At 40.5% G+C, this 25,708-nt stretch overlaps 4 protein-coding genes across 7 annotated transcripts; 1 reads left to right on the forward strand and 3 right to left on the reverse strand.

Moving 5' to 3' along the window:
* Positions 1–219: 219 nt before the first annotated feature.
* On the forward strand, positions 220–8,275 carry coq8ab (coenzyme Q8A, genome duplicate b). Of its 2 annotated transcripts, none has more exons than XM_086049154.1 (15): positions 220–475; positions 560–731; positions 1,877–2,107; positions 2,192–2,258; positions 2,955–3,029; positions 3,434–3,559; positions 4,585–4,670; positions 4,737–4,877; positions 5,170–5,251; positions 5,470–5,563; positions 6,241–6,382; positions 6,862–6,969; positions 7,043–7,108; positions 7,521–7,607; positions 7,675–8,275. In XM_086049154.1, the coding sequence occupies exons 2-15, from the start codon at positions 582–584 to the stop codon at positions 7,957–7,959; spliced, it is 1,740 nt and encodes a 579-aa protein (XP_085905280.1). In that variant the 5' UTR covers positions 220–475; positions 560–581; the 3' UTR covers positions 7,960–8,275. The 2 variants fall into 2 exon arrangements, with proteins under 2 accessions (XP_085905280.1, XP_085905281.1); XM_086049155.1 differs by having other exon boundaries at positions 560–695.
* On the reverse strand, positions 7,475–13,216 carry LOC147137263 (proton-coupled zinc antiporter SLC30A2-like). Of its 2 annotated transcripts, XM_086049157.1 has the most exons (8): positions 13,077–13,216; positions 12,862–13,013; positions 12,034–12,180; positions 11,599–11,752; positions 11,322–11,526; positions 10,340–10,445; positions 10,122–10,256; positions 7,475–9,463 (listed from the first exon to the last, which is right to left on the reverse strand). In XM_086049157.1, exons 1-8 carry the CDS (start codon positions 13,214–13,216, stop codon positions 9,339–9,341), a joined length of 1,164 nt encoding a protein of 387 aa, XP_085905283.1. In that variant the 3' UTR covers positions 7,475–9,338. The 2 variants fall into 2 exon arrangements, with proteins under 2 accessions (XP_085905283.1, XP_085905282.1); XM_086049156.1 differs by having other exon boundaries at positions 12,862–13,216.
* On the reverse strand, positions 13,216–21,016 carry dnajc5gb (DnaJ (Hsp40) homolog, subfamily C, member 5 gamma b). Of its 2 annotated transcripts, XM_086049158.1 has the most exons (6): positions 20,784–21,016; positions 19,514–19,636; positions 18,656–18,869; positions 18,236–18,389; positions 16,999–17,076; positions 13,216–15,149 (listed from the first exon to the last, which is right to left on the reverse strand). In XM_086049158.1, exons 1-6 carry the CDS (start codon positions 20,798–20,800, stop codon positions 15,049–15,051), a joined length of 687 nt encoding a protein of 228 aa, XP_085905284.1. In that variant the 5' UTR covers positions 20,801–21,016; the 3' UTR covers positions 13,216–15,048. The 2 variants fall into 2 exon arrangements, with proteins under 2 accessions (XP_085905284.1, XP_085905285.1); XM_086049159.1 differs by lacking the exon at positions 16,999–17,076.
* Positions 21,017–21,711: 695 nt separating this feature from the next.
* Positions 21,712–25,247, reverse strand: cenpo (centromere protein O). The gene is made up of 6 exons (XM_086049688.1): positions 25,093–25,247; positions 24,762–24,913; positions 24,038–24,194; positions 23,661–23,923; positions 23,030–23,189; positions 21,712–22,671 (listed from the first exon to the last, which is right to left on the reverse strand). The coding sequence occupies exons 1-6, from the start codon at positions 25,106–25,108 to the stop codon at positions 22,562–22,564; spliced, it is 858 nt and encodes a 285-aa protein (XP_085905814.1). The 5' UTR covers positions 25,109–25,247; the 3' UTR covers positions 21,712–22,561.
* Between the last annotated feature and the right edge of the window lie 461 nt (positions 25,248–25,708).

The following is a 25,708-nucleotide window of genomic DNA, read 5'->3' on the forward strand; positions in this document are numbered from 1 at the left end:
ATTATGTTGGACCGGCATTGACATCACCCTGTGATTTTGCTGGTTTTTTTATTGCTAAGGTCCAACATGATCATGAAAAAATACGTAAAATGGGAGTAAGTCACGTACAGCAGTTCTAATAGTGACTAATAGACAATCCAAAGGTGAAAGCAGCTTTTTCCGCTGCTGCGAGCAAGTATTGAAAGCATCACGCGTGTCCACTTCAGGGACCGCCCCTTCCTCCGGACACGTCATCCGTCACACGTAGCCCACCGCTGGGTTGTTTCCTCGGGCCGCTGAGTGACAGACACTCCGCTCGGCCACTGCTCATAATGGTTGAACTTTAGCTCCCCCGCCCACTAATCAACACCCACCCCGGGGGTCTGGCCACTTTCTCGGCAAGAAAAGTATTGTCCTTGGGGCCGAGTGGGCGACGGAGTGTTGACGACTTGACACGACGTCGAGTCAAATGAAGGTGAAGCGCTCGACATTGGTGGTGAGTTTATGACTACTTTTAATCACCTTGTTTAAGTTTTTAACAACTTGAAGGTTAACTTCGGAGTTGACACGTGTGCTCCAGGTGTGAGTCGCGGACGGGCACCATGACGGGCGACGCACTGGTGCGCACGGGTCTGGCCTGGATCATCCAGGCGGTGGGCCGGGCTACGGCGGGATGCTTGGCCGGGGGTGGGAGCTTCCATCCCGGATGTGTACGAGTGAGTGCTGTCGCCGGTTCCTCCGCAAGAACAATGGTGAACTGCTGCCAGCTGCTGCCGTCGAAGAAATGATGACATAATTACTACTACTTTCTATTTTTAAAGAGATTCTACGAATGGTTTGTGAGTTTCGGGGGCTTTTTTCGGTTTCGTTGAATGGAGAAAAACAAAAATCACAGAAGATACAGATTTTTTTTTTACTTGACAGTTTAAACACTTCTATACATAAAATGTTTCCTAAACTAGCTTAAAATGTAGCTTATGCTAAACAAAAATACACGTTTTTCCCAGTGAAAAACAGAGATTCTGACTTTCACTTATCAGCAGAGCTGATCTCACGCTGGCCAGATACTCAGTCCATAAGTCTTTTTTATTTTTTATTTATTTATTTTCTTTTTAGAAGATTCCAATAAGCTGGCGGTGACTTTTTGCATTGCTACAGTACAGTATTTTTTTGGGAATGGACATATTGTCATTGTGTTGTCTTTGCAACCAAAGTTTCTCTATACTGTGCCAACTTTTTAGCACATCTAAGGAGATTGGAAAACGTCCAACATAGCTGATGATGACTGATTATGGTTATACAGAAAGAACGAATCCACAAAAATAAAAGTCGGTCTACGAATCTTAGCACTGAAGCCTAGCTTATCCCCCAGATCTCTACCTCAAACGTGACGGAGCAAACAAATCCGGTCACAGAGTTGAAAACTATCAACAACATAAACAAGCATTTCTTTATGATATGATTTAAATGACTACTTTAAAATTTGTGGTTTATTTTTTTCTTAACCCTAATGAAATCTTTGTATCTTTGTGCCATTCTTTTTTTTTTCTTATTTATATATATTTTTGGGCTGTGTTGAATGAAAGAAAATATGACCGATTTTTGACCGACCATTTATTTATTTATTTTTTTGTTGCATTTTTCTGCATTCCTTGAAAAGTGGTTGTACTACCAGGTATTTTCAATGGGATTTATTTATTTTATTTTAATGTTTTTTTTTCGTTTTATAGTATGGTCTTGCTGGATATTGGATAAATGCGTTGATCTATAGAATCACTTTATGAGATAACGTAAACGAAGACAATTTTATTTTAGGGCAGTATGCCTCCTCACCACTAGAGAGCACTAAAAACATCTCTGTGCTTTTTTAAATGATAAATATTTTCTCTCCTTTAAGGACACGTTGAGCAAACGGCAGGAATTCCGCGGCTACTCCTCACTTGCCGGCGGGCCGAATAATGGAGGCAAGGCCCGTCGAAGCGTTACCAAGCGGGCCAGGTGGCGCTCGGCGTGCGCCCCCTGCAGGATGATGTCCCAGGACAACTCGTCTGTAGGGAGGCTGACGGAGGAGGACATGGACAAAGCGAGGGCCACCAAGAGTGCCCACCTCAAGCCCTACAAGCAAGTGGTAGACATCGACTTTTGCTTTATAAATTATTTTATGTTTATATTATTTCGAAGCATATTGCCGAGTTTTTCCTTTGCATTCCAGCTCTGTAAGAACGCGCGAGAGAGGAAAGTGCCCGTCACTCGGATTGGACGCCTGATGAGTTTTGGAAGTATGTCTTGTTGAAACTCTTGTTTTGGACTGCACTAATGGTTGCTTTATTTATCTTGATGTTTATGTCATATTTAGCTTCAGTTAGTTTTTTTTTTTTTTTTTTTTTAGAAGCACTCTCATTTTTTATTTAATTTCATTAATACAAAAATGCATTTTGTTTATTTTGTTAGTTTTCGCTAATTATAATAGCGTTGCTCTTATGTTGCTAGTGACTAGAGGAAGGCATTTATTTGTTTTGTTAATGGTTGCTTGAAGGAGGTGCTCTTCTTAAATGAATGGAATCTTTAACGCGTTAAATGCTAAGTATAATTTAAGTCGTTTATTATAATCAAAACATTCCGTGCCAAGAACGGGTTTTCTTGTTTTTTTCCATTGGGAGGTGTACGCAAGTATCTGACGAATTCCTTTTAAATTCCAACCATTTGAAGTATGGTAATGTGGCAGAAACACCAGTAGAGGGTAGCAATGCATCATTTTTCGATTTAAAAGCGCCTCTGTTTCCCAACTGTTAGTGGCGAAGGAGGACCTACTGTCAAGGCGTCACGTGGCTCTCAGAAGATCTGACGCGTACACTCGAATAGGGAACATATTTGTATAGAATTCAGATTTTGTGTTGTGGTAGCAGTACGTGTTTGTCGTAACTGTTTGCGGCTTTCATTTTATATTGCTTTTATTTCCTTTCCTCTTTTTCCAGGCCTGGCTGTGGGACTTGGCATTGGTGCAATTGCTGAAGTGGCCAAGAAGAAGTTCAAACCTCAGGAACAACAAGGTAGTAAAAGGGCGAATGTCATTGGCTGATAAGTGTTTATCGATTGCAATTATTCCCGCTGTGTTGTCATAAACTGGAATGAAGCCTCTAACCTTTAACATGAGTATTGTTCATGATTCACTCTAAAAGGGTCAAAAAAGGGACCAGCCTGCTACTTGGGTCAATTTCTTTTTTTTTTTTTTTAATTAATTTTTTTATTTTGACCCAAATAGCAGGGTTGTTTTGTACAAAACGACTCACATTTTCAATTTTCAGATTCTTTCAGAGGCTTTTTTGGCTCTTCTCAATCTCATCTCATGTTGTTGCTCAGTGAAACTGGCTTTGGAGGTTGAATTTCAAATAAATCCTAGTTGCTTTCCACCTCCTATTATCCATTGCAAACTATTTTTTCTCCCCCCCGCCAGGCAATCAAAAATCTGTCCTGGACTCCAACGCTTTCCTGTCTGAAGCCAACGCCGAGAGAGTCGTGCGAACGCTGTGCAAAGTTCGGGGTGCTGCACTCAAATTAGGACAGATGCTCAGTATTCAAGGTGGGACATTGAATCGGTCGTGACAGTTATGCAGTCATTTATAACTGTAAGCCTGAATCAACTTTGAGGTGCCAAAGAACACACAATCAAGTCGAATGGGCCACTCATCAGACTCAAGTTTAAATGTCATCTGCTAAAACAGGCTGCACACAATTTAAGTGCAATTCCACACCAGCTATTTATTGTTGGTCACCAAAGTCACATCAAGGACTGCCCTGTCTTGTAGCTTCCTTGAAAATGTTGCTGGGATGAAGAAATGTACTGCCAAACAAAAAGGAGAGTTCATCTTTTTATGCTCGTTAAACATTTTGATCAGGTTGCTCGTGTTGAGTTTGGCATTGAATTAACCCCTGGAAATGGACTATAAAATGGTCCACTTGAAATTAAAATGGCAAGCTTGCTGTATCTTTTCATGTATGCCTTCTTGAGACTTTTTCCTTGGCCTAAACATGACAGACATGTCTGCTAAATTTCATGTTGTTAAAGGAAACTTGCTTTGGGGCTGAATTTAAAAATAAATTCTACCAAGCCAAAACGGTCATTTCAAAGCAAAATGGCAGACTTTCTGTGTGTTTTCAACCATGGCTTCTTGGGACATTTTTTTTGTCTACTAAATGTCATGTTATTCAAGGAAACTTGCTTTGGGGGCTGAATTCTTTTAAAAAAACTCTTTCCAAATTGGCCCACTTCAACTCAAAATGGCAGACTTCCTCTGTATTTTCAGTCGTGGCTTCTTGAGACTTTTTTTGTGGGTCTACACAAGACAGACATGCCTACCAAATTTTATGTTGACAAAACAAGCACAGATTTTTTTTAAAAGAAAAAATCACTCAAACCAAAATGGCAAACTTGCTGTGCCGTGGTTTCTTCAGACTTTTTTTTTTTGTGGGCCTGCACATAGCAGACCTGCCTACCAAATTTCCTGTTGCCAAAAGAAAATGATTTCTATGGCTGAATTATTTTTAACACTAGAGGGTGTTACAAACCAAAATGTTAACTTAAACATGCATCTCTTACCCGTGTAGACGACGCCTTCATCAACCCTCAGTTGGTCAAAATCTTCGAGCGGGTTCGACAGAGCGCCGACTTCATGCCCACCAAGCAGATGATGGTAAACTTACCAGTAATTGTCAGTTAACGATTTTGTGGCACTGAGTACCTTGTTGTCGTCTTGTAGAAGGTGATCAGCGGCGACCTGGGCCCAGACTGGCGGGAGAGGTTGGAATCCTTTGAGGAGAAGCCGTTTGCCGCCGCCTCCATCGGTCAAGTGCACCTGGCCAGGCTGAAAGACGGCAGAGACGTCGCCATGAAGGTTCAGGTACTACAAACTGTTTTTAATCAAATACATTTTGAGTGTTTATTGAGTTTCGGATTTCAAAAAAAAAAAAAAAAATGTAAAAATTAATTATCACGTTTATTTCTAAAATTACTTTGATCTGAGTTTTTGTGTTTTGGGTTTAAAATACACCAAATTTTGAAAAAAAAAAAAGGCATATAGCCAAAATATGTTTTCCGTGTTTTTTTTTTTGTTTTTGTTTTTTTATGGTGTTATGAAATGGACTTTTACTCAAGTGACAAAATCATATCGTTTTTTTTTGCCCCCCCCCAAGTATCCTGGCGTTTCCAAGAGTATCGACAGCGACGTGAACAACATCATGACGGCACTGAGTTTAAGCAACGCGCTGCCTGAAGGTAACTGAGAGGGATGACATTTTTTTTTTCCCCCGTTTTGAATTACCAAACAAATATCTATCACAAATTGAACTAAAATATGATATATCTGAAAAAGCTAAATCATTCCTTGTTTATTATCCAAAAGAAAAGAAAATTCCTGCATATAAAGAATGCACTTAAAAAAGAAACTATTTTATTTTGAAACCCAAACGTATATTTGTGTGTGGTCTCGGCAGGTCTGTTCCCCGAGCATCTGATCCAGGTCATGAGCAGAGAGTTGGCGCTGGAATGCGATTACGTCAAAGAGGCCAAATGTTGCAGCAAGTTCCAGTGAGCCGCTCGCGACTTTTCGTTCTTACAACACGACATCATATCATATCTTCGCCATTTGTTCTGCTTCCATGTGACTGCAAAATCTCGTCTATCTTACAACGTCATATCTACTCCATTTGTTCCGCTTCTATGTGACTGAATGCATCCCTTGAAAGGTGCTATTTACGTACACAATTGCTGTCACACCCAAAAAAATAGCTTATTAATTATGTGATCCAGATTACTTACATGACTTATATGAAATGTAGCTATCGCCTTTAAAAACATGAAACTTATGTTAAGACGTAATATTTATCATGTTGATATTTGATGTTTAACTTTTTTGCGGTGGTGTGGCAGCGATACACTTTAGTAGCTATTATCGTATGTTCTGTTTATTCTGACTGCTTCTACGGCACTGAGCACTGCTGGTCAGTGGTACTTTTTATTTTAAAATATGACACCCCTCAAAAATATATTATAAAACCCATGTAAATAAAATTATGAAATAAATTTGCTGTAAAGGTGAGGATTGTGGTCATCTACACCCATTAATTCCTGGTTAAAAATGCAAACAATATGCAACAATTGAGAAGCATTGTTTGTAATGAGTTCAATTCAAATGTCATCATGAAGTTCTACTAGCGCCACCTGCTGGCAAATAACTTGTATTTGTCTTTTCTGGTGTGCATTAGAGAGTTGCTAAAGGACCACCCGTTCTTCTACGTGCCCGACGTCATTGCTGAGCTAAGCGGCCGTTGTGTGCTCACCACCACGCTGGTGAGCGGCTTCCCCCTCGACCGCGCCACTGACCTCCCCCAGGAACTCAGGAACGAGGTAACCGCACGTAGATTTTCCCGCCCAAATTTGCGAACAAACGCGACGACATCGTGCCTGTTATCAACCGAAAGCTTGAAGGTCTTTGCGGCTGCAGATTTAATTCAAATCGACGTCAGTACACAGCGGCTGCAATGCAATCCCTTGCGGTGTACGCAAACATGCTTGTTGCTAAGCTAACATTGAAAGGCTGCATCTGATTGGTCAGAACGACTTTGCGCATGTCCAGTTTGACGCAGCTCGTAGATTGAAAAAAAATAAAATAAAATAAAAAGTTGGGTCACTCGTATCTCAAGGCACCACTGTACGTTGAAATGAATTGAGGAGCTTCATTCAGACAAAAGTAGTGCTTTGTCACCACCTTGTGGAATCTCATCCTTTACTCATGGATTTTACGGCAATGTACACTGTAGTAGTTATAGTAATAATGATGATGATAAAGGTGTGTTCAAAGCGTGTTTCTTTCACCGCTCTTGCAGATCTGTGAGCAAATCCTCATTTTGTGCCTGAGAGAACTATTCGAGTTTCGCTTCATGCAGACGGATCCCAACTGGTCCAATTTCTTCTATGACCCGCAAACGCACAAGGTCCGCTTAACTTTGACTTAATTACATTTCAATTTGGGTCCCTTTTTGTTTTTTAATAAAAATGCGTCGACAGGTGGCGCTGTTGGACTTCGGAGCCACACGGGAATTTGACAAAAGTTTCACGGACATCTACATTCAGGTGAGAACCCTTCATGCCAATTTCATTTTTAATCACTTAGCATTAGCTTGGCCTTTTCTTTTAATTCCAAAGTTTCAGGTAATTATTAAAACTGCTCAGAAAAATAAATGTTTTGGGTTTTTTTCCCCACAATAAACATTTGTCTTCTCATAAATTCTTATTTTTACTTGAAACAAATCTTTTCAGATTTCTAATTGGAGTTGAAAACGTAATCCCAAAAACATACTTGTGATGCAGATACTTGAAAGGACAGTGTAGAATACAGTGCCATCTAGTGGTCGTTGATGACATTTCACGTCAACAGCACTCAAAGAGTTAAGTGTGCGACACAATGTATCTGGGGAAAAAAAAAATTGCTTCAACATGAAAGTTTTCACCTGGACAAGTGTCCTGATGATCTTTATTTTTGTAGGTTATCAACGCAGCCGCACATCAGAATAGAGAGGAAGTCTTGCAGCGATCCAGAGACATGAAGTTCCTCACCGGATTTGAATCCAAGGTAGCTTGCAAAAAATTAAAAAAGAAATAAAAAGGACCAATTGTTGATTCTAAGTGTCATCTGGAAGGCGATGGAGGACGCACACGTGGACGCCGTGATGATCCTGGGCGAGGCCTTCTCGTCAACGCGGCCGTTCGACTTCGGCACTCAGAGCACCACTGAGCGCATCCACCGCCTCATCCCGGTGATGCTTCGCGAACGGCTCACGCCGCCCCCCGAGGAGACGTACTCGCTGCATCGCAAGATGGGCGGCTCCTTCCTGGTCTGCTCCAAGCTCAAGGCCCGGGTGGCATGCGGGGACATGTTTCGTGAGGCCTACGAGCGCTATTGGCGGGACGGACAGCCCAACTGAGGACTTTTTCTTTTTTTTGATCTTCCATTTTGAGACGCACAATTGATCACCACCAAGTGTCAGAACAAATGTGCCTTTTCACATTTAGAGCCTATTTTTTGATTTTGCAAATGGTCCAACTGCGTTGACACTTTTCATTGGTAAAATGTGACTGATTCCTTTGGATTGATGGGTAAAATAAGTGCAGCAAAAATGTTTCCAAAAAAAAAAAGGATGAACAGTGTTTATTTTTAAACCAACAAAATGACAAAAATGTGTTTTTCAGATGCATTATTTAAAAAAATTAATAAATTCTGTTGCTTTGTGTAAAAACTAATCCCAATATTGTCTTTTATCCAAAGAAAATCATTTAGAGAGTTTTGGTACATTTTTATCTGAGGAGTAAACTTGTTTTTAATACAACAAAACTTGTGTGTGTTGGGGGGGGGGTGATATTTGTCTTTTTGTGCAATAGGTTTTTATTATGCACTACTTTTTATCTGAAAGAACAAAATTTTTATTTTTTTCTTTTTTTATTAGAAAATGACTAATTATTTTTCTTGTTTAATCTTGACTTGAAAATAAGGGGATATTTTTTTTTTACATTTTGATCAAAAACATTTGGTGTTTAGTAACTTGCACATACACTTTTATCAGATTAAACATTTTTAAGTACTCATTTGATGTTTTATGCTTAGTACGGCAGCAATTAACAATTATTTTAATTATCTGTTGAGTATTTTATCAATTTAATGAATTGGATTCAAAAATAAAACTTTCATTTCGATCCATTAAAAAACAGGACATTATTTCAAATTAACAGTGCAGAAAATGCACAAACAAATGGATTGTTTCAGTTGCTGGTTGGGTCCATAACATGTCAGGAAAATATTGATAATTGTTTTCCAAAGTGCACCTACAGTAAAAGATATTTCCCAATGTTTTATTTTGATTTAACACAAAGGCAATACGTCTGCTTTCATGGAGGACTATAAAAATCTGATATTTACTGTTGGGAGGCAGCAATTCTGAGGATTTGGACAATTTTACTTTAAACAATGGCTCTAAACAATATATTAAAATACTGTAGTTGACTAATTAGATAATTGATCAGTTAATTGTTGCAGCTCCAAAGGATCACACTTTTTCTGGTCTGCTATCACTGGAACCATTCTGTGATGGCCTCACACAAAACAAATCCAAAAATGCAAAACCCATGTGAAGGTAATCTTTTCAATGCTCGCTCAGATGAAGTCTGACAAGGTTTGCTGATGCCACGTGACGATAGGTTTTCCACTGTTTCTTGGCTGCTATATTGTACTACAATTAGCAAAATAATAGCATCGTGTGCAAAGTCCATTTCTCCTGCCCTTAAGTAGCAAATAACAGGTAGTACACGTTTAAAAAATGTCCACCTGCGAGGTTCCGGAAGGTTCCACTTGGATCGTCACTGCAGCGAACCCGAAATCGGAGCACAGGAGCTTCATGGCCCTCTTGAGGATGACATATGGATCTGCACCTTCCTCTACATAAGTATAAATACAGTACAGGTTTGGATCAGGGTTATACTGTAATACTTTGGGATTTTTCATTTGAGTTTTTTTCTTTTTAATTTTCACTTTTTTTTTTTTTTTTACATTGTTAGTTTGTATTCCTTGTACTTTAGTTTTTTTTAAATTATTTTTTTAAATTTTTTTAACTAAATGGAGTATTTTTCGAGTGCCACAAAAGGTCACTGTTGTGTAATAAAGCCCTGTTACAATATGACTTTTTTTTTCAAAAGCACACATCCTTTAAAAAAAAAATACAATTGGATTCTTTTTGCAAAATTAGCTTTACAGTAGTATATATATATATTTTTTAATCTAATTTTTCTCATAAATACCAGTGAGTATACTACTTTTTTTCTTAAACAAATATTTTCTTTAGGATTCTTTTTGTAAAAACGGGGGTTCAAAATTAGCTTTACAGTAGTATATATATATATATATATATACATATATTTTTTTTATATATATAATTTTTCTCAAAAATACCAGTTTTTCAAGTGAGTATACTACTTTTTTTCTTTAAAAAAATCTTTTCTTTAGAAATCATTAGAATCATTAGAAAAAAAAATCTTGAAAATATACGACTTTTCTCAGAAAAAAAAAAAAAAAATCTCAAAAATAACTTCAAGCTACCTGCGATGATGTGAACACAAAGCAAAGCGTGTGTCATGTTTAGGCTCCACACGTGAAGGCGATGGAGCGACGACACGCCTTGCACGGACAGCAGGGCATCGTGCACGGAGGCTACGCTAACGCCAGGAGGAGCGCCTGTAAAAGGACAAACCACCAGCTTCCATGAGACACTTACTTAAAAAAAGTTGTGATGTCATTCTTTGGAGGCTCGCGCTTACCATCCATCAGCACTCGCAAAACATCTCTGGCGGTGGGAAAGGTGGTCCACATGACCACGAGGGAGAAGAGCAGTGTGCAGATGGGGTCGGCCACCTTACACTCTGGCTGCCAGGAAATCACAAAATATGCCATTTTTTTTTTCTCTCAAAAATGTGTTTTTCTTCCCTTCGACAATACATGACTTCTGAAAAAAAATATTCCCTCAAAAATAACCGGGGAAATTATTTTTTGCTCAAAATGTCTATTCTGTAAAATATTTTGTCGAGAAAATAGGACTTTCTTTCTAAAAATGTACCTCTCAAAAATATATATTTTTAAAATTGATAATTTATATGTACTATTTTGTTTAAAAAATGATTTTCTGAAAGCATTTCTCAAAAACCTGTGAAAAATTGTGAAAATCTATCCTATTTTTGTCTCAAAAACATTTTAATTAAAAAAATTATTTTATCATGAACTTACACCCTTGTCTCCAAAATATACCACCAACTTTTGTCTAAAAATATCAAATGTGTGTCTGATTTTGATGGGAAAAAAAAAACTTTCTTTCCTCAAAAATACCCCAAAAAATAAATGAATAAAAATCCCTTGTAAAATACATTCTGTTTCAAAGTATTTTCTCATTTGAATTTTCTCAAAAACAAACTTCTGCCACAAACGTTTATGAAACTGTTTAATTTCTTATTTTGTATTTATTTGGCTGCGTGTCAGGCGTGCGGCATCCGCGTCTGACGTAGTACCAGTTAAGTCAGTTCTCGACGCCGTTTGGCTGACTCGGACCGACCGGGACCACGTGGGTCGGCAAAATATGCAGACGGGAACTTTGTGACAGTTAGGCGAGGCCCAGCTCTGAAAAATATGACCCCTGAGCCGACGGCTTTAATCTCCTATTTGAACTTTCTTCAAATCGTGGCTCTAACACTCAACTGTCTGTGACCTATGATGATGATGATGATGATGATATGTTTTGCCGCAACTGACCCAGAAGTGGATGATGGCGGCCGCCAGCAGTACGCCGACACTCTGGATCAGGTCTCCCATCGCATGGACGCAAGCGGCCCTCACGCTGGCGTTACCGTGGCGACGGCCGAGACCCCGCCTCTCCGCATCCTTCTGCGGCCGACCGGAGGGAAAGTCGTGGCTGTGGGTGTGGGAGACGCCTGACTGCTGCAGGATGAGCACCATCCTAAACACGGGAGCGGGCGTGAGGAAAGACGCGGCGGAGCGTGCCGCGCGACGAGCGCAGCGGTGGACTCACAGGACGTTGACGGCCACGCCGCCGCCCGAAGTCAGCAGCATGATGTCGGTGTTGATGTCGTAGTCGCCGTCGGAGATCCTCTGAGCGGCCGAAAAAACCAACACAGCCGTCACCGCCCAGATGGACGACAGAGATAGAAGCATGCCCACAATCTCTGTTGGACACACGAACTCACACTTACTCACATATAGCATTTTATAGTTCCCATAAAAACGTAACACGCAAAGCGACTACTGCTAACTCTACAGAAGAAATTGTTTCCTAAAAGCTTCGATGATACAAATGAATAATTAATTAATTAATTAATCATGGAAATTGTATTAAATCACATATATGGGTCCAGTACCGGGCGTAACAGGGCCAGCGCAATTTAACTAACGGTGGCCCTTTGCAAATAGGCTTCGTTTCGGACCCCATGCCGTGATGTCCACTGACCAGCTCGGCGCCATCCAAAAGTCAGGGTGTTTGTGGCCATGCGTCCTGAGATCCACAGGGAGAAGATGCTCAGCGAGATGCTGCCCACGTCGCTCAGGAGATGCGCCGCGTCAGTCATGATAGCCAGACTGTGTGCGGCGTACCCACCTGGAGATGGTACAGGACAGGGATTGAAAGCATAGGACGGCACTAAAGGGTGTAGGACAGGATAGGACCAGATATGATGAGAGAATAGGACATGATGGGCTAATACACATTTCTTTTCTCGGGCTTTTGATCAGACCTGAAATTCTCGTCTCTTTTCCGGTGTCAATTGTATATAGTGTTTTATGTCAATTTATTGGCTTCAGTATTTATTCTTATATATCATTTCTGTCTATATTTATTAATACATGTATCACAGCCTTTTATTGTTGTTGTTCTATTTATTGTATTGCTTTTAAAGTGCTTTGTTACAGCTCTAGCTGTTATGAAATGCGTGATGAGAGTTGATCAGACAGGATTGAATGGGAAGGGATGTCATACTATGGGATGGTACAGGCTATGACAAGGCCAGATAGGACAGGCTTCCCTGCTAGAGCTTCTGTCAACATGACAAGACCCCGGATAAATGGATACATACATACACATGTACACGTACACGTTCATGAATCGGATTTTTTTTTTTTTTCGATTTAAAAGATGTGAGCGCATCAAATTCAACTGAATCATTCCACTTCAAAATATATCGAGATACGTATTGAATCGTCTTTTATTGGAGAGAAGCCCACCTCTAATGTACCGTATTTGCATCAACGCTAAAAATTGAAAGCGCAATCATCATCTCACCGAGTACTTCCGCAACCATGAAAACCAGGCTGATGACCAAGGCGACCATGAGTCTCTTTCTGGCCCCACGCCTCTCGTCACTCTCCCCCGTGTCCAACTCGCCGGCATCGTCACAGGACCAGCGCGCGTCGTCGCCGCCCTCAGAGTCTGAACTGAGATGAGACAAAAAGGTCGGGACATGCAAATGTTGAGCATAAGAATTTAAAGTGACAGACCAGGAAAGAGGCTCCAGCAGGAGTTGCTTCTCCAACTCCACGGCCATCGAACTGGGAAAACGGCAACCTGTTCCCACTCGCGTTATCTGACTAAAAGCGGGGGGGGAGGGGGCGTTTATAACGCGACAAGCAGATTGCATTCGGTGAAACCTGAGTTTATTCCGTCAGAAAAAAAAAAAAAAAATTTTACAACATTGGGCGAGCAGATACACACGGGAATGTCAAAAAAAAAGAAACACATTCAAGTTATTATCGACTAAAAGGATTTAAATACATTTCTCATGTCGGACCGCTTGGCACACTCACACTCAATGAATAATAAAAAAAAAATTAAAAAAAACAGCTCACAATTTAACTTTATCTCATCTACAAGTTGTATACAGGTGAATTAAAAAATATTCTATAGTTGGCTTCAACCCCAAACCATCACAATGATGTAATTTTGCCCCCCCCCCCAAAAAAAAAATTTAAATCAGCAAACTTTTGGCTTTACACTTGATCATAGTGCTTATGTACACATAGCCTACCTTATACAAGTCTCACAAAAGAAGTAAGCTTTGGAGTCAAATTTCAGGATGAACTTAAAATAGATTTCATTTCCAGGTGAACTGAATTTGACCTGTAAACCTTTCAATGCACAAGTCCAACTATTCGGTGTTTCAGTACTTTTCGCACAGCTTCCTGTTCTCTAACAAGAAGCCGAATGGCAAAATTCCTAACAGTCTAGTACATGAACGGGCAAATATTTTTCCTCATCAGCAGAGAGTCACAGAAAGGGAGAAATGGGGAAGTCCCTTTGGCAATGTATTGATTGATTCATGTTTCCATGCGCATTCAAAAGTTTCCTGAAAATCAAATGGAAGTTCACCTGGAACGGTTTTAGGGCGTTTCAGGTTTGGCCAGAAATTTCCCCTAAAAGTCCAATATGCAATATATAATTTTTGTGAGTAATGTCAATGAATAACCAGCACCTTGCTATAGGTAATGTTAAATTTCGGACAACTGTGGCAGGTTTACATTGGCGCTGGTAAGCTACGTCGCTTGTGCGTAAAGACTGACGCCGTATTTTGGCACATCGGCACAATGAGTGTTTAAAAAGTGCTCAGAGAGGCTCAGATGGCGCTCGCCCAAAACAAAAACAGCACATTATTTTAAAAAATATATATATATATATACTGTATATATCTATAACTGTGCATAAATCTCAGGTCACCGGTAGCTTTGTTCTTATAATGAACCTTTTTTTTTTTTTTTTTTTTTTACAGCAGTCAATATGACTTGTAAAACTAACTATTAGGACACAGCAGGTTTACACAAATGAATACAACACCAATCACCCGGAAAGCTTTTGTGAACGAATGGTGCATGACGTAACAATTACTTTTCGATCCGTTCAGGTGCGCGGTTTTTGTTTTACCAATGTGATTCAGTATGGTACCATTGGAAAAGTCCAACCCCCAGGGAATGATAATGACACCTCTCGACTATTCTCCATCACCCAAGAATCAGGAAATAGTCTGTGACTAACTAAAAAAAAAAAAAAAAAAAAAAAAAAAAAAAAAAAAAAAAAAAAAGAGATGGATAAACAGACCAAAATGCTAAGCTCTATGAGTTTCTTTCACTCGTATGAACATAATAAGCAACAATGAGGGAGTGAAGAAACTCTAAATGTAATTTTAAAAATATATAATACAATACATAATTCAATCAAGTGTTTGGCCCATCCCCGTATAAAGACCATTCTGACATTGCAAAGATGAAAAAAAAAAAAAAAAATCTGATGGTGGCCTGAGACTTTTTGCACAGTCCTGAATAAAAAACATGAGTGGGTCCAAAACCAAACCCTGTGGCACCTAAAAACAAACCCCCAAAATTACTGCTGATGTAAATAAACTCCTCCAAGATGTCAGGACTCGTCCACATAGAAAATGGAGCCAAACTTCAGAGATGGGGGGGCTTTCAGGGCAGTGATTCACTCCTCAACCGTCAGATGCACAGCGGCTGTGGTGGCGGTGGCAGAGTAGGTGGAGCCGTTGCTGGCGTGGGGCTGAATTACGATGGGCGTGTCCTCGCCTGCCGTGGTAAAATGACAGACATTGGATCAAAATAAAAGTCTTTTTAGAAAGTATTTACAATTTAAGTTAAGGAAGGCCCATTGAACGGTGACACTATCTAAAAGCGACTTTTTTTTTTTTTTTTTTTTACAGAGGTGGGAGTAATGTGCAAGTCATAACTGTCAAGTAGGCATGGGCCGATGACCAGTTTGAACGGTTTGTTCATCATCGTTTCATTTAGTCAAGGTTTCGCTAACCGCTAATACTGTCGGTCACCAGTAATGGGCTGAGGGGACTTCTAGACTGTTTGATTAGCTGCTTACGGAATGAGTAAATGAGCCTCCTCTTTCAAGGTAATTGGGGCCAGTCACATTTTTTTTTTCTCCTTCTCGGCGAACAGGGAGGGTGGGGGGGGATACGCATGGAGGAGGAGCAAGAGGGAGGGAGCAAGACAAAAAGAGATAATGCAAGCACGATGTATTTTGGAATACAAAAAACAAAAACAAAAAAATGGTGCCAGCGGTACTAGTTAGCCCCAAGGATGACGTGAGTCGCCTACGGGTCTACAAATAGCTCACCAGTGATGGGACACTGTAACTTACTAAGAAGAATCAAAACAGATGACGAATGTTAACATTTATTGATTTATACTTAACATGGTACACATTTCTCACTATATTACCGGTATAGATTTTGTTAAAAATAAAATAGATTGTGTTCAATGGAAAAATGGTATTCTGATTATCTTGAGGGGGGGGGAAGAAAAAAGAAAAAGACCAGTCGTTCCAAAATCTTTTGAGCACACGTCCAGCTGTTCAATGTTTCCGTATATTTTGCATAACTTGTCCAATAAGAAGAAAGAAAAGAACATTTCCAAGGACGTCCACTTTTTTGTCATTCAGTGATTCCTCACAACCTGCTGATGACGCTCTGAAGCTCACAACACTGAGGTGTAGCTGATTAACTTGATTGAAATCCTTTTTTTTTTTTTTAAATGCAAAGACAGTAAAAAAAAAAATTAATAATAATCAATAATAAATGAGGACTTCAAACATCTGTTGTAAATTTTGCCATTCAGCTCTTTGTTAAGAAGAGAACAGCACACTGTTCAAAAACGTACTGAAAACATTGAATAGTTACAGCGTGGAGAAGGTTAACTAGAGTATATTGTAGAGTACATACAGTCCCCTCCGAAAGTATTGGAATGTCAAGGTCAATTCCTTTGTTTTTGTTGCACACTGAAAACATTTGGGTTTCAGACAAGCTTAGTTCAGGTTTGACCAACTCGCGGTTGGCTAAACTTGTGGACCTAACATTGCTGATTCGTCTTCATGGGTGTTATAGAGATGAATGAAGAAAGATAGTCACAGTTGACGCGTCTTTTAATTTCAGGTAGCAAACCTTGTATGTTGCTGTTCACTTTCTCAGATTTGATCCAAAATACAATCCTTGAATCCAAATTGAATAATCTTCAGAGCTCCATCTATGATACTCACGTCGTGAGGTGGCCTCGGCATGCCACGTCATAGCATACTAGTGGGTTGCCAAGTTTGCGTGCACCCCCCCCCCAAAGAAAAAAAACATCATGCTTTTCTTTCAAAAAAAAAAAAAAAAAAAAAAAAGGGCACGCTTTCTTGAAAATGCAGATTTACAAATCTTAAAATTGCTGAAAAGTCTGACTCGAGTCAAGTCATGACACTCTAGACCCGCACCTCTGCTTTTTAATGTCTTCTAAAAAACAAAAACAAAAATAATAATAATAATGATATTGTGGTCTCTGGTGTGACATTAAACAACTAAGTCAATCTTTTGTGAGCTGCCCATTTCTTGAGAACGTGCCGACACACAACGGTTGAGCCCAACTTTACCTGACGTGGCGTCAGCTTTGCCGGAAGCGTCGGCGGTGGTAGTAGAGCTCGGCTGAATAACAATTACAGCGTCTCGTGCTGTGAAACATAACGCAACACAGTTCAGAAAGCCTCAACTTTTTAAATTGTCAGAGCCGTAGGTCGGAAATGTCCAAGTTTTTGTGAATGCACCTTCTAGTGAGTGCACAGCTATAAGCAGAGCTGGGCATCGCCTAACCGAGTTCCCGTCTGCATATTTAAACGACCCACGTGGTGCCGGGGCGGCACGGTGGGCGACTGGTTAGCACGTCCGCCTCAAAATTCGGAGGTCGTGGGTTCGATCCCGGCTCCGGCCTCCCTGTGTGGAGTTTGCATGTCCTCCCCGTGCCTGCGTGGGTTTTCTCCGGGTACTCCGGTTTACTCCCACATTCCAAAAACATGCATGGTAAGTTGATTGGACTGTCTAAATTGCCCCTAGGTGTGATTGTGAGCGCGGATGTTTGTCTCCGTGTGCCCTGCGATTGGCTGGCAACCAATTCAGGGTGTCCCCCGCCCACTGCCCGAAGACAGCTGGGATAGGCTCCAGCACGCCCCGCGACCCTTGTGAGGAGAAGCGGTATAGATAATGGATGGATGGACGGACGTGGTGCCGGTCCCTCGTCAGCGACAGCCAATCGGCACCGAGGACGTAATTTTCACACGCAGATGCCGCACGAGCAGATGCGCCGCCAAACAAAGAAAAAAATATCAAACAAAAACAACAGACACACGCACAGCATGGTGATCGGTGAAATAAAAAACGATACGGGCACGTCATTGCGTTTGTGGGATTGCAAGGTACACAACACTCTTTTTATTTTTTCCTTACTCGGCTGCGTGTCAGGAGTGCGGCTCCTGCGTGTGACGTGGTACAGGTTAAGTCCGTTCTCGTTTGGCTGACTCTGAAAAAAAAATGCCTTTTTTTTTTTTGGTCTTTGTCTATGTGTTAATGTAGAATTTTTTTTTTTAAAGCGGCAAAAGAAAAAAAAAACAAAACTCTTTTTTGTCGTTTTTTAGGGGGGAATGTTTGAATCCCGAGTCAGAGGTATGAAATTTCCTCATTTGCAATGAATGCAGCATGAAGGAAAAACGTTGCAGAACCAAATCAGATCTGAAATTTCCCACTTTTTTTTTTTTTTTAATGCAGCATGCGGGAAACCTTCTTGTAAACGCTCAAGGTGCCCTAAGTCAGTCCAAAAGACGGAAAGCTGCCACTCACCATCCTCCTGCTCTCTGATCTCCGTCTCCAGATCCTCTGGGTCCACGTAGAAGTCCCTCTCGTCCTCCTCAGAAGACTTGCACTTGCCACAGCAGAAGCAGCAGCAGCAGAAGCAGCAACAGCACGTGAGGATGCCGCAACACACCAGCAGGGCCTAAGTGGCATCATGCAAAGTAAACGTCAATACTAGGAGTAGAACACTACATTACTACTTTCCTATTAGCCTGTGCTTTGTGACAAAAAAAGAGCCAAAAATATGCAGGGATTCTGCGGTTCGGTGAGTTTTTCAGCGAATAGCAGAGGATGAGTTCTATCGGGAAAAAAAAGGAAAAAAATCCCAACTAGGTGAATTTGTGAATAGTGAACCGCAAATAGGATTCATGAGACAGTTACATCCCTGGTTTTTAAACTGCAACTCACCTTGAACCAGCACTTGGACATGAGGAAGTAGTACTTGACGCTCTCGTCGCCAAACTGCTCGGCCACATAGAGGCCCATGGAGCCGTACTCGTCGTAGATCTTACGCTTGTTCTCGTCACTCAGGATGGAGTTGGCGTTGTTGATCTCCTTGAACTTCTCGGCCGCCTCGGGGTTGTCGGGGTTCTTGTCCGGATGGTGCCGCAGCGCCAGCTTCCTGCGGGGAACACCAAAACGCAAAATCAGACCGTAGCAGCATTTGTGAGTGATGTCGTGTGAGATTTCAGCTCAGAAAAACTAAAGCAGGGGTGGGCAAAGTATGGCCCAACGTGCTCTTCAATCAATTTAGCAATTTTTTCCCAAAATTGGTGAAATAAATGTCATTAATTCGTGTCATTAAATAATTGGTTAATTTTATTCCAAAAACGTTAATTTTTTTTCACTTTAATTGTTGCCTATTTTCTGACGCGACTAGCCAAACCCGTAACTGAATCTTAATTTATGTTTGTGAATTTTCAGCACTGGCATTTTGAAGTAATGCTTCCAGCTTCCCTCTTCCACTCATCGAAGGGCTTTTGGTAATACATTTTTCAAACAGTGTTTCACTTCACTTGTGCGACTGATAAGAACATTATCAAGAACAAATGCTACTTAAAACATTGCAAATGTGGTTAATCAAGTTTTCATGATGGTGCCAGATTAAATTCCGAACAAATGAATTCACTTCACATACAGTAAATAACTTTGCAGTATTTATTGTGGGAACAGTTTTGGAGGGATGGGCAGGTGTTGACGAATTACTCCAACAAACGTTTTTAAGATCATTTCAAAAATTGTTTTCTTTAATACAGTCAAAGCTACCTGTAAGCCTTCTTTATCTCATCGGGCGATGCTCCCTTCTGCAAGCCCAGGACTTTGTACAGGCTGTCCCCTGCCGTGGACATTTTGCGCTGAGGTTTGTTGGGGTCGTCCATGTTGGCGGTTCTGGTGAAATGAAAGCTGTTATGTCAAAACAAATGCAAGACGCCATACCTTTGTTTTTTATTCAAGTTAAATGAGGAAGTTACTGAAGTAGCTAAAAAAAAAAAAAAAAAAAAAAAAAAAAAGGAAGTAAATCGTGTTAACAGCTAGGGTGTCCACTAAGCCTAATTTCTTATCATCTAAGAAAATTTTGTACTGTACTCAGTGGTTATGAAAGCTGTCACACTGCATTTACGCCACATTGAGGACGGCATGTTTGTGAGTTCCAAAATTAAACATTTCCAGATTGGAAGGGACGACACAATTCACCTAGTACCAGATATCGCTCCCCTGAACTTCCTCTAAAGATTAGTGATGCCATTGATGAAAGAAATCGAGTGCGTCTTGATGTGCTTCGTGCAACTAATGATACTCATGCGAAGATGTGTTCAATATGGCATAAACACTTCAATATAAACTCTTCTGTTTGTAATAGCTACCGAATCAGTATTTGTTTGCTTTTGTAATAAATGTGTAAGACTTTAATGACATCCTGTGCCCTAAATTAATGAATTACAGCCTCTGTGTCACATGATCAGCAGGTGTGCCACGAGGAATGAATGTATTTTTGTTCGTCTTTCAAAGCCAACGACATATAGTGACTGGCAGAAGGTGCAAAATTAGTCAATTTCTGTACATAGACTTTTCATGACATTGTGCCACGAGGAATGAATGTATTTTTGTTCGTCTTTCAAAGCCAACGACATATAGTGACTGGCAGAAGGTGCAAAATTAGTCAATTTCTGTACATAGACTTTTCATGACATTTGAGTTTGGTGGCGTGCATTGATATTTTGCTAATGTGGGTATTGACGAAAAAAGTTAGGAAACACTGCTTTAAATAATGGTTAGCAGTATTTTATCATTTTTCCAACTGTTACTTGATGTATAACAAAAATATGGGTTACAGTAAACACTTTGTTTCCGCCGGTACTTCTTACTACGCCACTGAATCTAAACTTACATTGAAGTAAAACAAAAGTATTTAATTGTAAAACTGGACTTTAATCCCACAAAAATATTTATGTCAAACACTGCTGCCCGGGTGAACTTTCGACAGAGTGCTAAGCTAACTTTAGCACAACTGTAGCCATAAAAAGTAGATTCTTACCCTCTGGACGAACTCATATCGGCGTTTGGGGGATCAATTCATCGAGTTCAAATATTCTACGCCGGATGTCTTGTCAATTTAGACCCATGGAGTGGCGTTTACACGCAGGATGTTGTGCCACTAATACACCGGCGTCCTCCACATTATGACTGAGTGGGAGAGGCTGGTGCAGAGAATGCTAGCTAGCAAAGCGCTGTCACAGCGAACCAGGAAGTACATACCAGACGTGACGTCATGACAGAAAGAGGCAGCAATTCCCCTTTTAAATAAATGAATAAAGATTGAGGAAGCTTTTGATTTTTAAAGAGACACCCAAGCTGGTAGTTGCCCATCCCTGGTCTATATACTCCGTGTCAATTAGCTGAAGTTTGAATATTAAATTAACCATCTACATTATTTCTATTTTCCCTAACATTTTTTTAAGATGAAAGTGGAGATTTGTGTGACTGTGATGGCAGCCTAGAAGTAACAATAGGCTACAGTCTTACCTTTTACATAGGCCGTGTAGAAAATTAAAAGATGGAGGGGACAATATATGAGTGGTTTAAAAAAAGAACCACAAGTTACATCTTTACATTGTCGCGAAAAATATTTTGTCAGAAAATTTGTCACTGGTGTTGCCAATGTTTCAGGTGCTTGTGTGTGTGAGCAAATTTTATTCAGTATAAAAATGGATGATGATTGTTAACGAGTTTCCAAGTTTCTGTTTTGCGGACCCCCAGAGATAGCTTTTCTAAAATATATTTATACTTTGTCTAAAACCAAACTATTTTTGCAATTTTGTGTCTGATTGCATTTTCAAATACAGTATTCCTCAATTAAAAAAAAAAAAACTAATGGATTTTGTATTTTTATTAGTCGTAGTAATTTGAATTTTGCATCATTTTGTATTTTATAATTTTTTTTCCTCCCTGAAAATATATTTGGAGGATTTTTTTCCCTGACATCTGTAATATTTATGTGCTTTTCTAATCTTATAGTCAAATAATTTTATATGTTAATATATATTAATGTTTTTAGCAAGTTTTTTTTTTTTTTGCTTTTATTTTTCCATCAAATTTTTTTCTCCAAAAACAGTCAATCACAACAGTTTGTCCATACGGCAGCACTGGACCCTGATGGCCTCTTGAAACACAATCTAGCACGGTGCGTGCCGCCGCACAATGACAGACAACCTCAAACACAATAGGTAGCATATATTACATTACATTACACGCAGTGACAGAGCCATAGCAGCAAATGGCTTCAGTCAGGGAAAACACACGCATCAACAGAAATACTCCTTCAGGACTAATGGAGCAAAGAGTGGTGCAGTCGAGCGTGTTGAACCAGAAGGACAGCCGAGACCTTCGCGTCAAGATGGACCTGCTGGAAAAAGAATTCAGGTGCACGCAGCGAATGCTGCAACGACGACAACGGTGGCTGCGAAGCGAGCGCAGGCGGGTGGGGATGGTGAAGGCCTGCGAGCCCAAAGCCACGGTGGGCGTGGCCATGAAGGAAATAGTCAGCCGTGTGGACGCCGAGGTTCCGAGGTCCGTGTCGGCACCCCCGGCGAGTAGCGGGGGAGCACGCCTGCGGAGAAGCTTGTCGTTCGCGCGAGTAAAAAGCATCGCCGCCATCGACACCATATCGGAAAGGGAGGCGGAGAGGCGGCGGCGGGAGGCCCGGGAGAAGACGGAGAAGGCGAGGCTCCTCCAGAGGGAGCGCTTGCATGAGAAGGTGAAGGAATTCATTCAAAGGCTCCAGGACAAAAACGAGAAGCGGGACCGTAGATGAAGCTAACCAATGTAGTCCATGTTTTTCATGGTGCCCAAAGCTTTGTGAACCGGCGTCTCCATGAGAAGCTTGCAATTGTTTTTCCACTCAGGAGACTCCGGAAGCTTCTCGTCTGGAAAAAGACATAATGGGTTAAACATTTTAATTAACAGTTGGTAAATCACCTCTTCAATTATTCAAGATATCAGGGAGTGACATTTAAGACTTTTTCATATTTTTCTAGGCTATTCTGATCAAACTTGTGTGATTGTGGCATCATTAAAACCTTTTAACATCAGATTTAAGAATCCAGTGTCATTTTTAAGCATAATCAAGGCCTTCATTTTGGGAAATGTATTTATTTGAAGAGTTTATTGTTAAAAGGGATATATTTTGACATATTTCATTAGGATACTTGGCAAATGTTTTGAAACGCATGTGTGTGTGGAGAAGGGTCGGGGGGCATAGGAAGTCTGCTTTCAGTCACCCACCTTCACAGTCAAAGCGGACCCCCGTGGGCAGACATTTGGTGTGGTCTGTGTAGTTCAGGGTGCAGAGCAGCGTCGTCTTCTCTCTTGGCGTACTCAACATGAGCACCAGGATGGAACACAGCATGTTGCTCTCCATCACCGTCACTGACGGATGAAGCTCCTGAGTGAACAAGGCCACACACTTCTGCTCTAGGAACACCATATGGATAAAAGTGTTGAGACTGGTAGCAACTATACACAACGTGGCCCAGTAGTGGCGGGGCTCATTTTGCCCCTAAAATTTGAGACAGTCTAAGTAAATTTTTCCATCTACACACTCATGTGTGACCAATACATTTAAGAACAACAATAAGTAGGCCTTTATTGATCCCACAGTGGGGAAAGTGGGCAAAGATGTAGGAAATTTGTTGATTTTTAAAAATTCTTATTCTTGAATATTTGTTGACAAATTTCTACTCCACACTTAAGACAATTTATCAGTTTGTATTGTGAAAATGTGAAGATTTTGGGTCTCCTTACTCGACTTCTCTAAATATCTCTCATTGCGGGATGCAGTGTCACTGTGTTCGTTGTGAAACGCAGATCAACGTCGTGCGATTTTGTGGCATCTATGAGAAAACGAGATAGTCACCTTAACAAGCCTCAGCTGCTGCCTGCGGCCCACGAAGGCGTTGAGGTGCGTGCTGAGTGGGTCCAGGAAGCCCCTGAGGTCGCCCTCCTGCTCGCAGAGCTCGCCCAGCGGGATGAACGGCGGAACGTTGTGGCGACTGATCCTCAGCGTCGGCCTGAGGTCTAATTCCAGGTTGTACGTTTCAAGGTAGACGCCCTCGTAGGCTGTCGGCAGAGACACGCACAGGCCTCTCCCCCTGCGGGTCTTGGTGATGTCGTAGCCACCTAGTAATGGAAGAAAAAGTTGCAGTTTTTTTTGTTTAAAAAAAAAAAAAAAAAGGTTAGATTTTATTTTAAGGCCAGGTTGCTCAGTCCAAGACATAAGTAATGGAGGCGTACCAATGATGTGATGAGCATACAGAAGCTCATTCAGTTGCATGAGTCTAGCCATCTGCTGAAAAAGTTGTTCATTCTCTCCATCTTCACTCTCCATTTCTTCTTCTGCTGCTGCTGCTGCACCCTGACTGTTCAGTCGCGTCTTGCGTTTTTCAATACCCTGAGTAGGACATCGTCAATGCATTATTAACCACTCATCATTAATAATTACAATTGTAATTTACAAGAAAACCTTGTTTTGTAGTTAATTAAAAAAATACTACTTACTAATTACTATACATTTTGTTAAAAGGTTGCAAAAGTAAAAAAAAAGATAGAGTTCTGACTAAAACCACATCACAGTTTTGTTAGTTCCGCTGTGGCAATTGCGTGGTTACCAAAAGCCATTAGATGAACTATTTTAAGAATGTTAATTTATTTTGAAATTTTAGACTATTTGCTATCGTGAAATCTTACTTATGTGTTGATTTTTTAAAACTTTTGAAGTATTGATTTAAGAGACTTTAATTCCTATTAAGACCTTGTTTTTAGATTAAAGGACTCAGGGCTCTTGAAGGACTCTTAACAGATTACAATGATGTTTTATTGTGCTTGTTTACAGTGGTATTTGGTTGACTTATTCAGTGAGAGGAAAAATAACAGCAACTGTTTCTCAGTGTGCTGTAAGTAGATGTTGATAATACTGTACCGTACATTTCCAGTAGAGTAATGGATTCTCTTCCCTTACTTTGTATGCGTGGATCTCTGCTTTCAGCCGGTCCCTCTGGGCGGACAGCGCCTCCATGCGAGACCGCAGCTCCTCCACGCGACTACGCTGCCGGGGCTGAACTTGGCGGGTCCTCGCCTGAACCTCAAGCGCGCTCAGGTGACTTAAAACTCCTGCAGACCACAGTTACCACTTTTAACCCGGGATAATGGCTGATAGTGGTTAGAAAAATCAAAATGACGCGCGCAGAATGTAACCGTCCCTAATAGCTTTAGCATTAGCAAACACCGGGGAAACGACCGTTGTAACTAGACGCTAACGGCTCAACCAGCACCACATCAGTGAATGTTACCTTTCGCTGCCTCCATATTGAGAGGAGGTCCGTCACTTTGTTTTGTCCCCAAATGTTAAGTGTCAGTGACTAGCATCCGGCTACTAGGTTTGATTTTAGCGGGTTCCTACTGCTTGTCATGGTTTAAAGTCCCGCCCACCACAACGTCAACCCGGAAGAGGCCTCCAAACGTTAGCATCTGCATTAAATAGCGTAACTTAAAAAGAAAATACTACATACTATGTATTATTTTCAAATATATATATTTTTTGTGAAAAGGTTGAAAATTCAAAGTAAAAAAAAAAATAGTCCTGACTGTAGCGAATTCAGACAAAAGGTTTTTTTCCAATCATTCTGATAAACAAAAGGCTTTGAAAACGACGGAAGTTGGCACTGATTTTAAATGTAAATGTATTTTAATAAACCCCCTAGCATGACGCAGCATAACCTTTTATTTAATTTCCCCCCCTTTATTATCCTTTCCTCTGTAGTTGTCATTAACTTTAATAGGTTCCATTTGCATTGTTTGAAGTATAATTGCAAATAATCTAATTGATATTTTTGACTCTTATTTGAGCTTTATTTTAGTCTGCTTTTATACATTTTGTAACTTCCGTCATGTTATATGAATTTTACT

Source organism: Filicampus tigris, chromosome 13 (assembly GCF_054856515.1).
Source record: "Filicampus tigris isolate MCC_2025a chromosome 13, RoL_Ftig_1.0, whole genome shotgun sequence".
NCBI lineage: Eukaryota > Metazoa > Chordata > Actinopteri > Syngnathiformes > Syngnathidae > Filicampus > Filicampus tigris.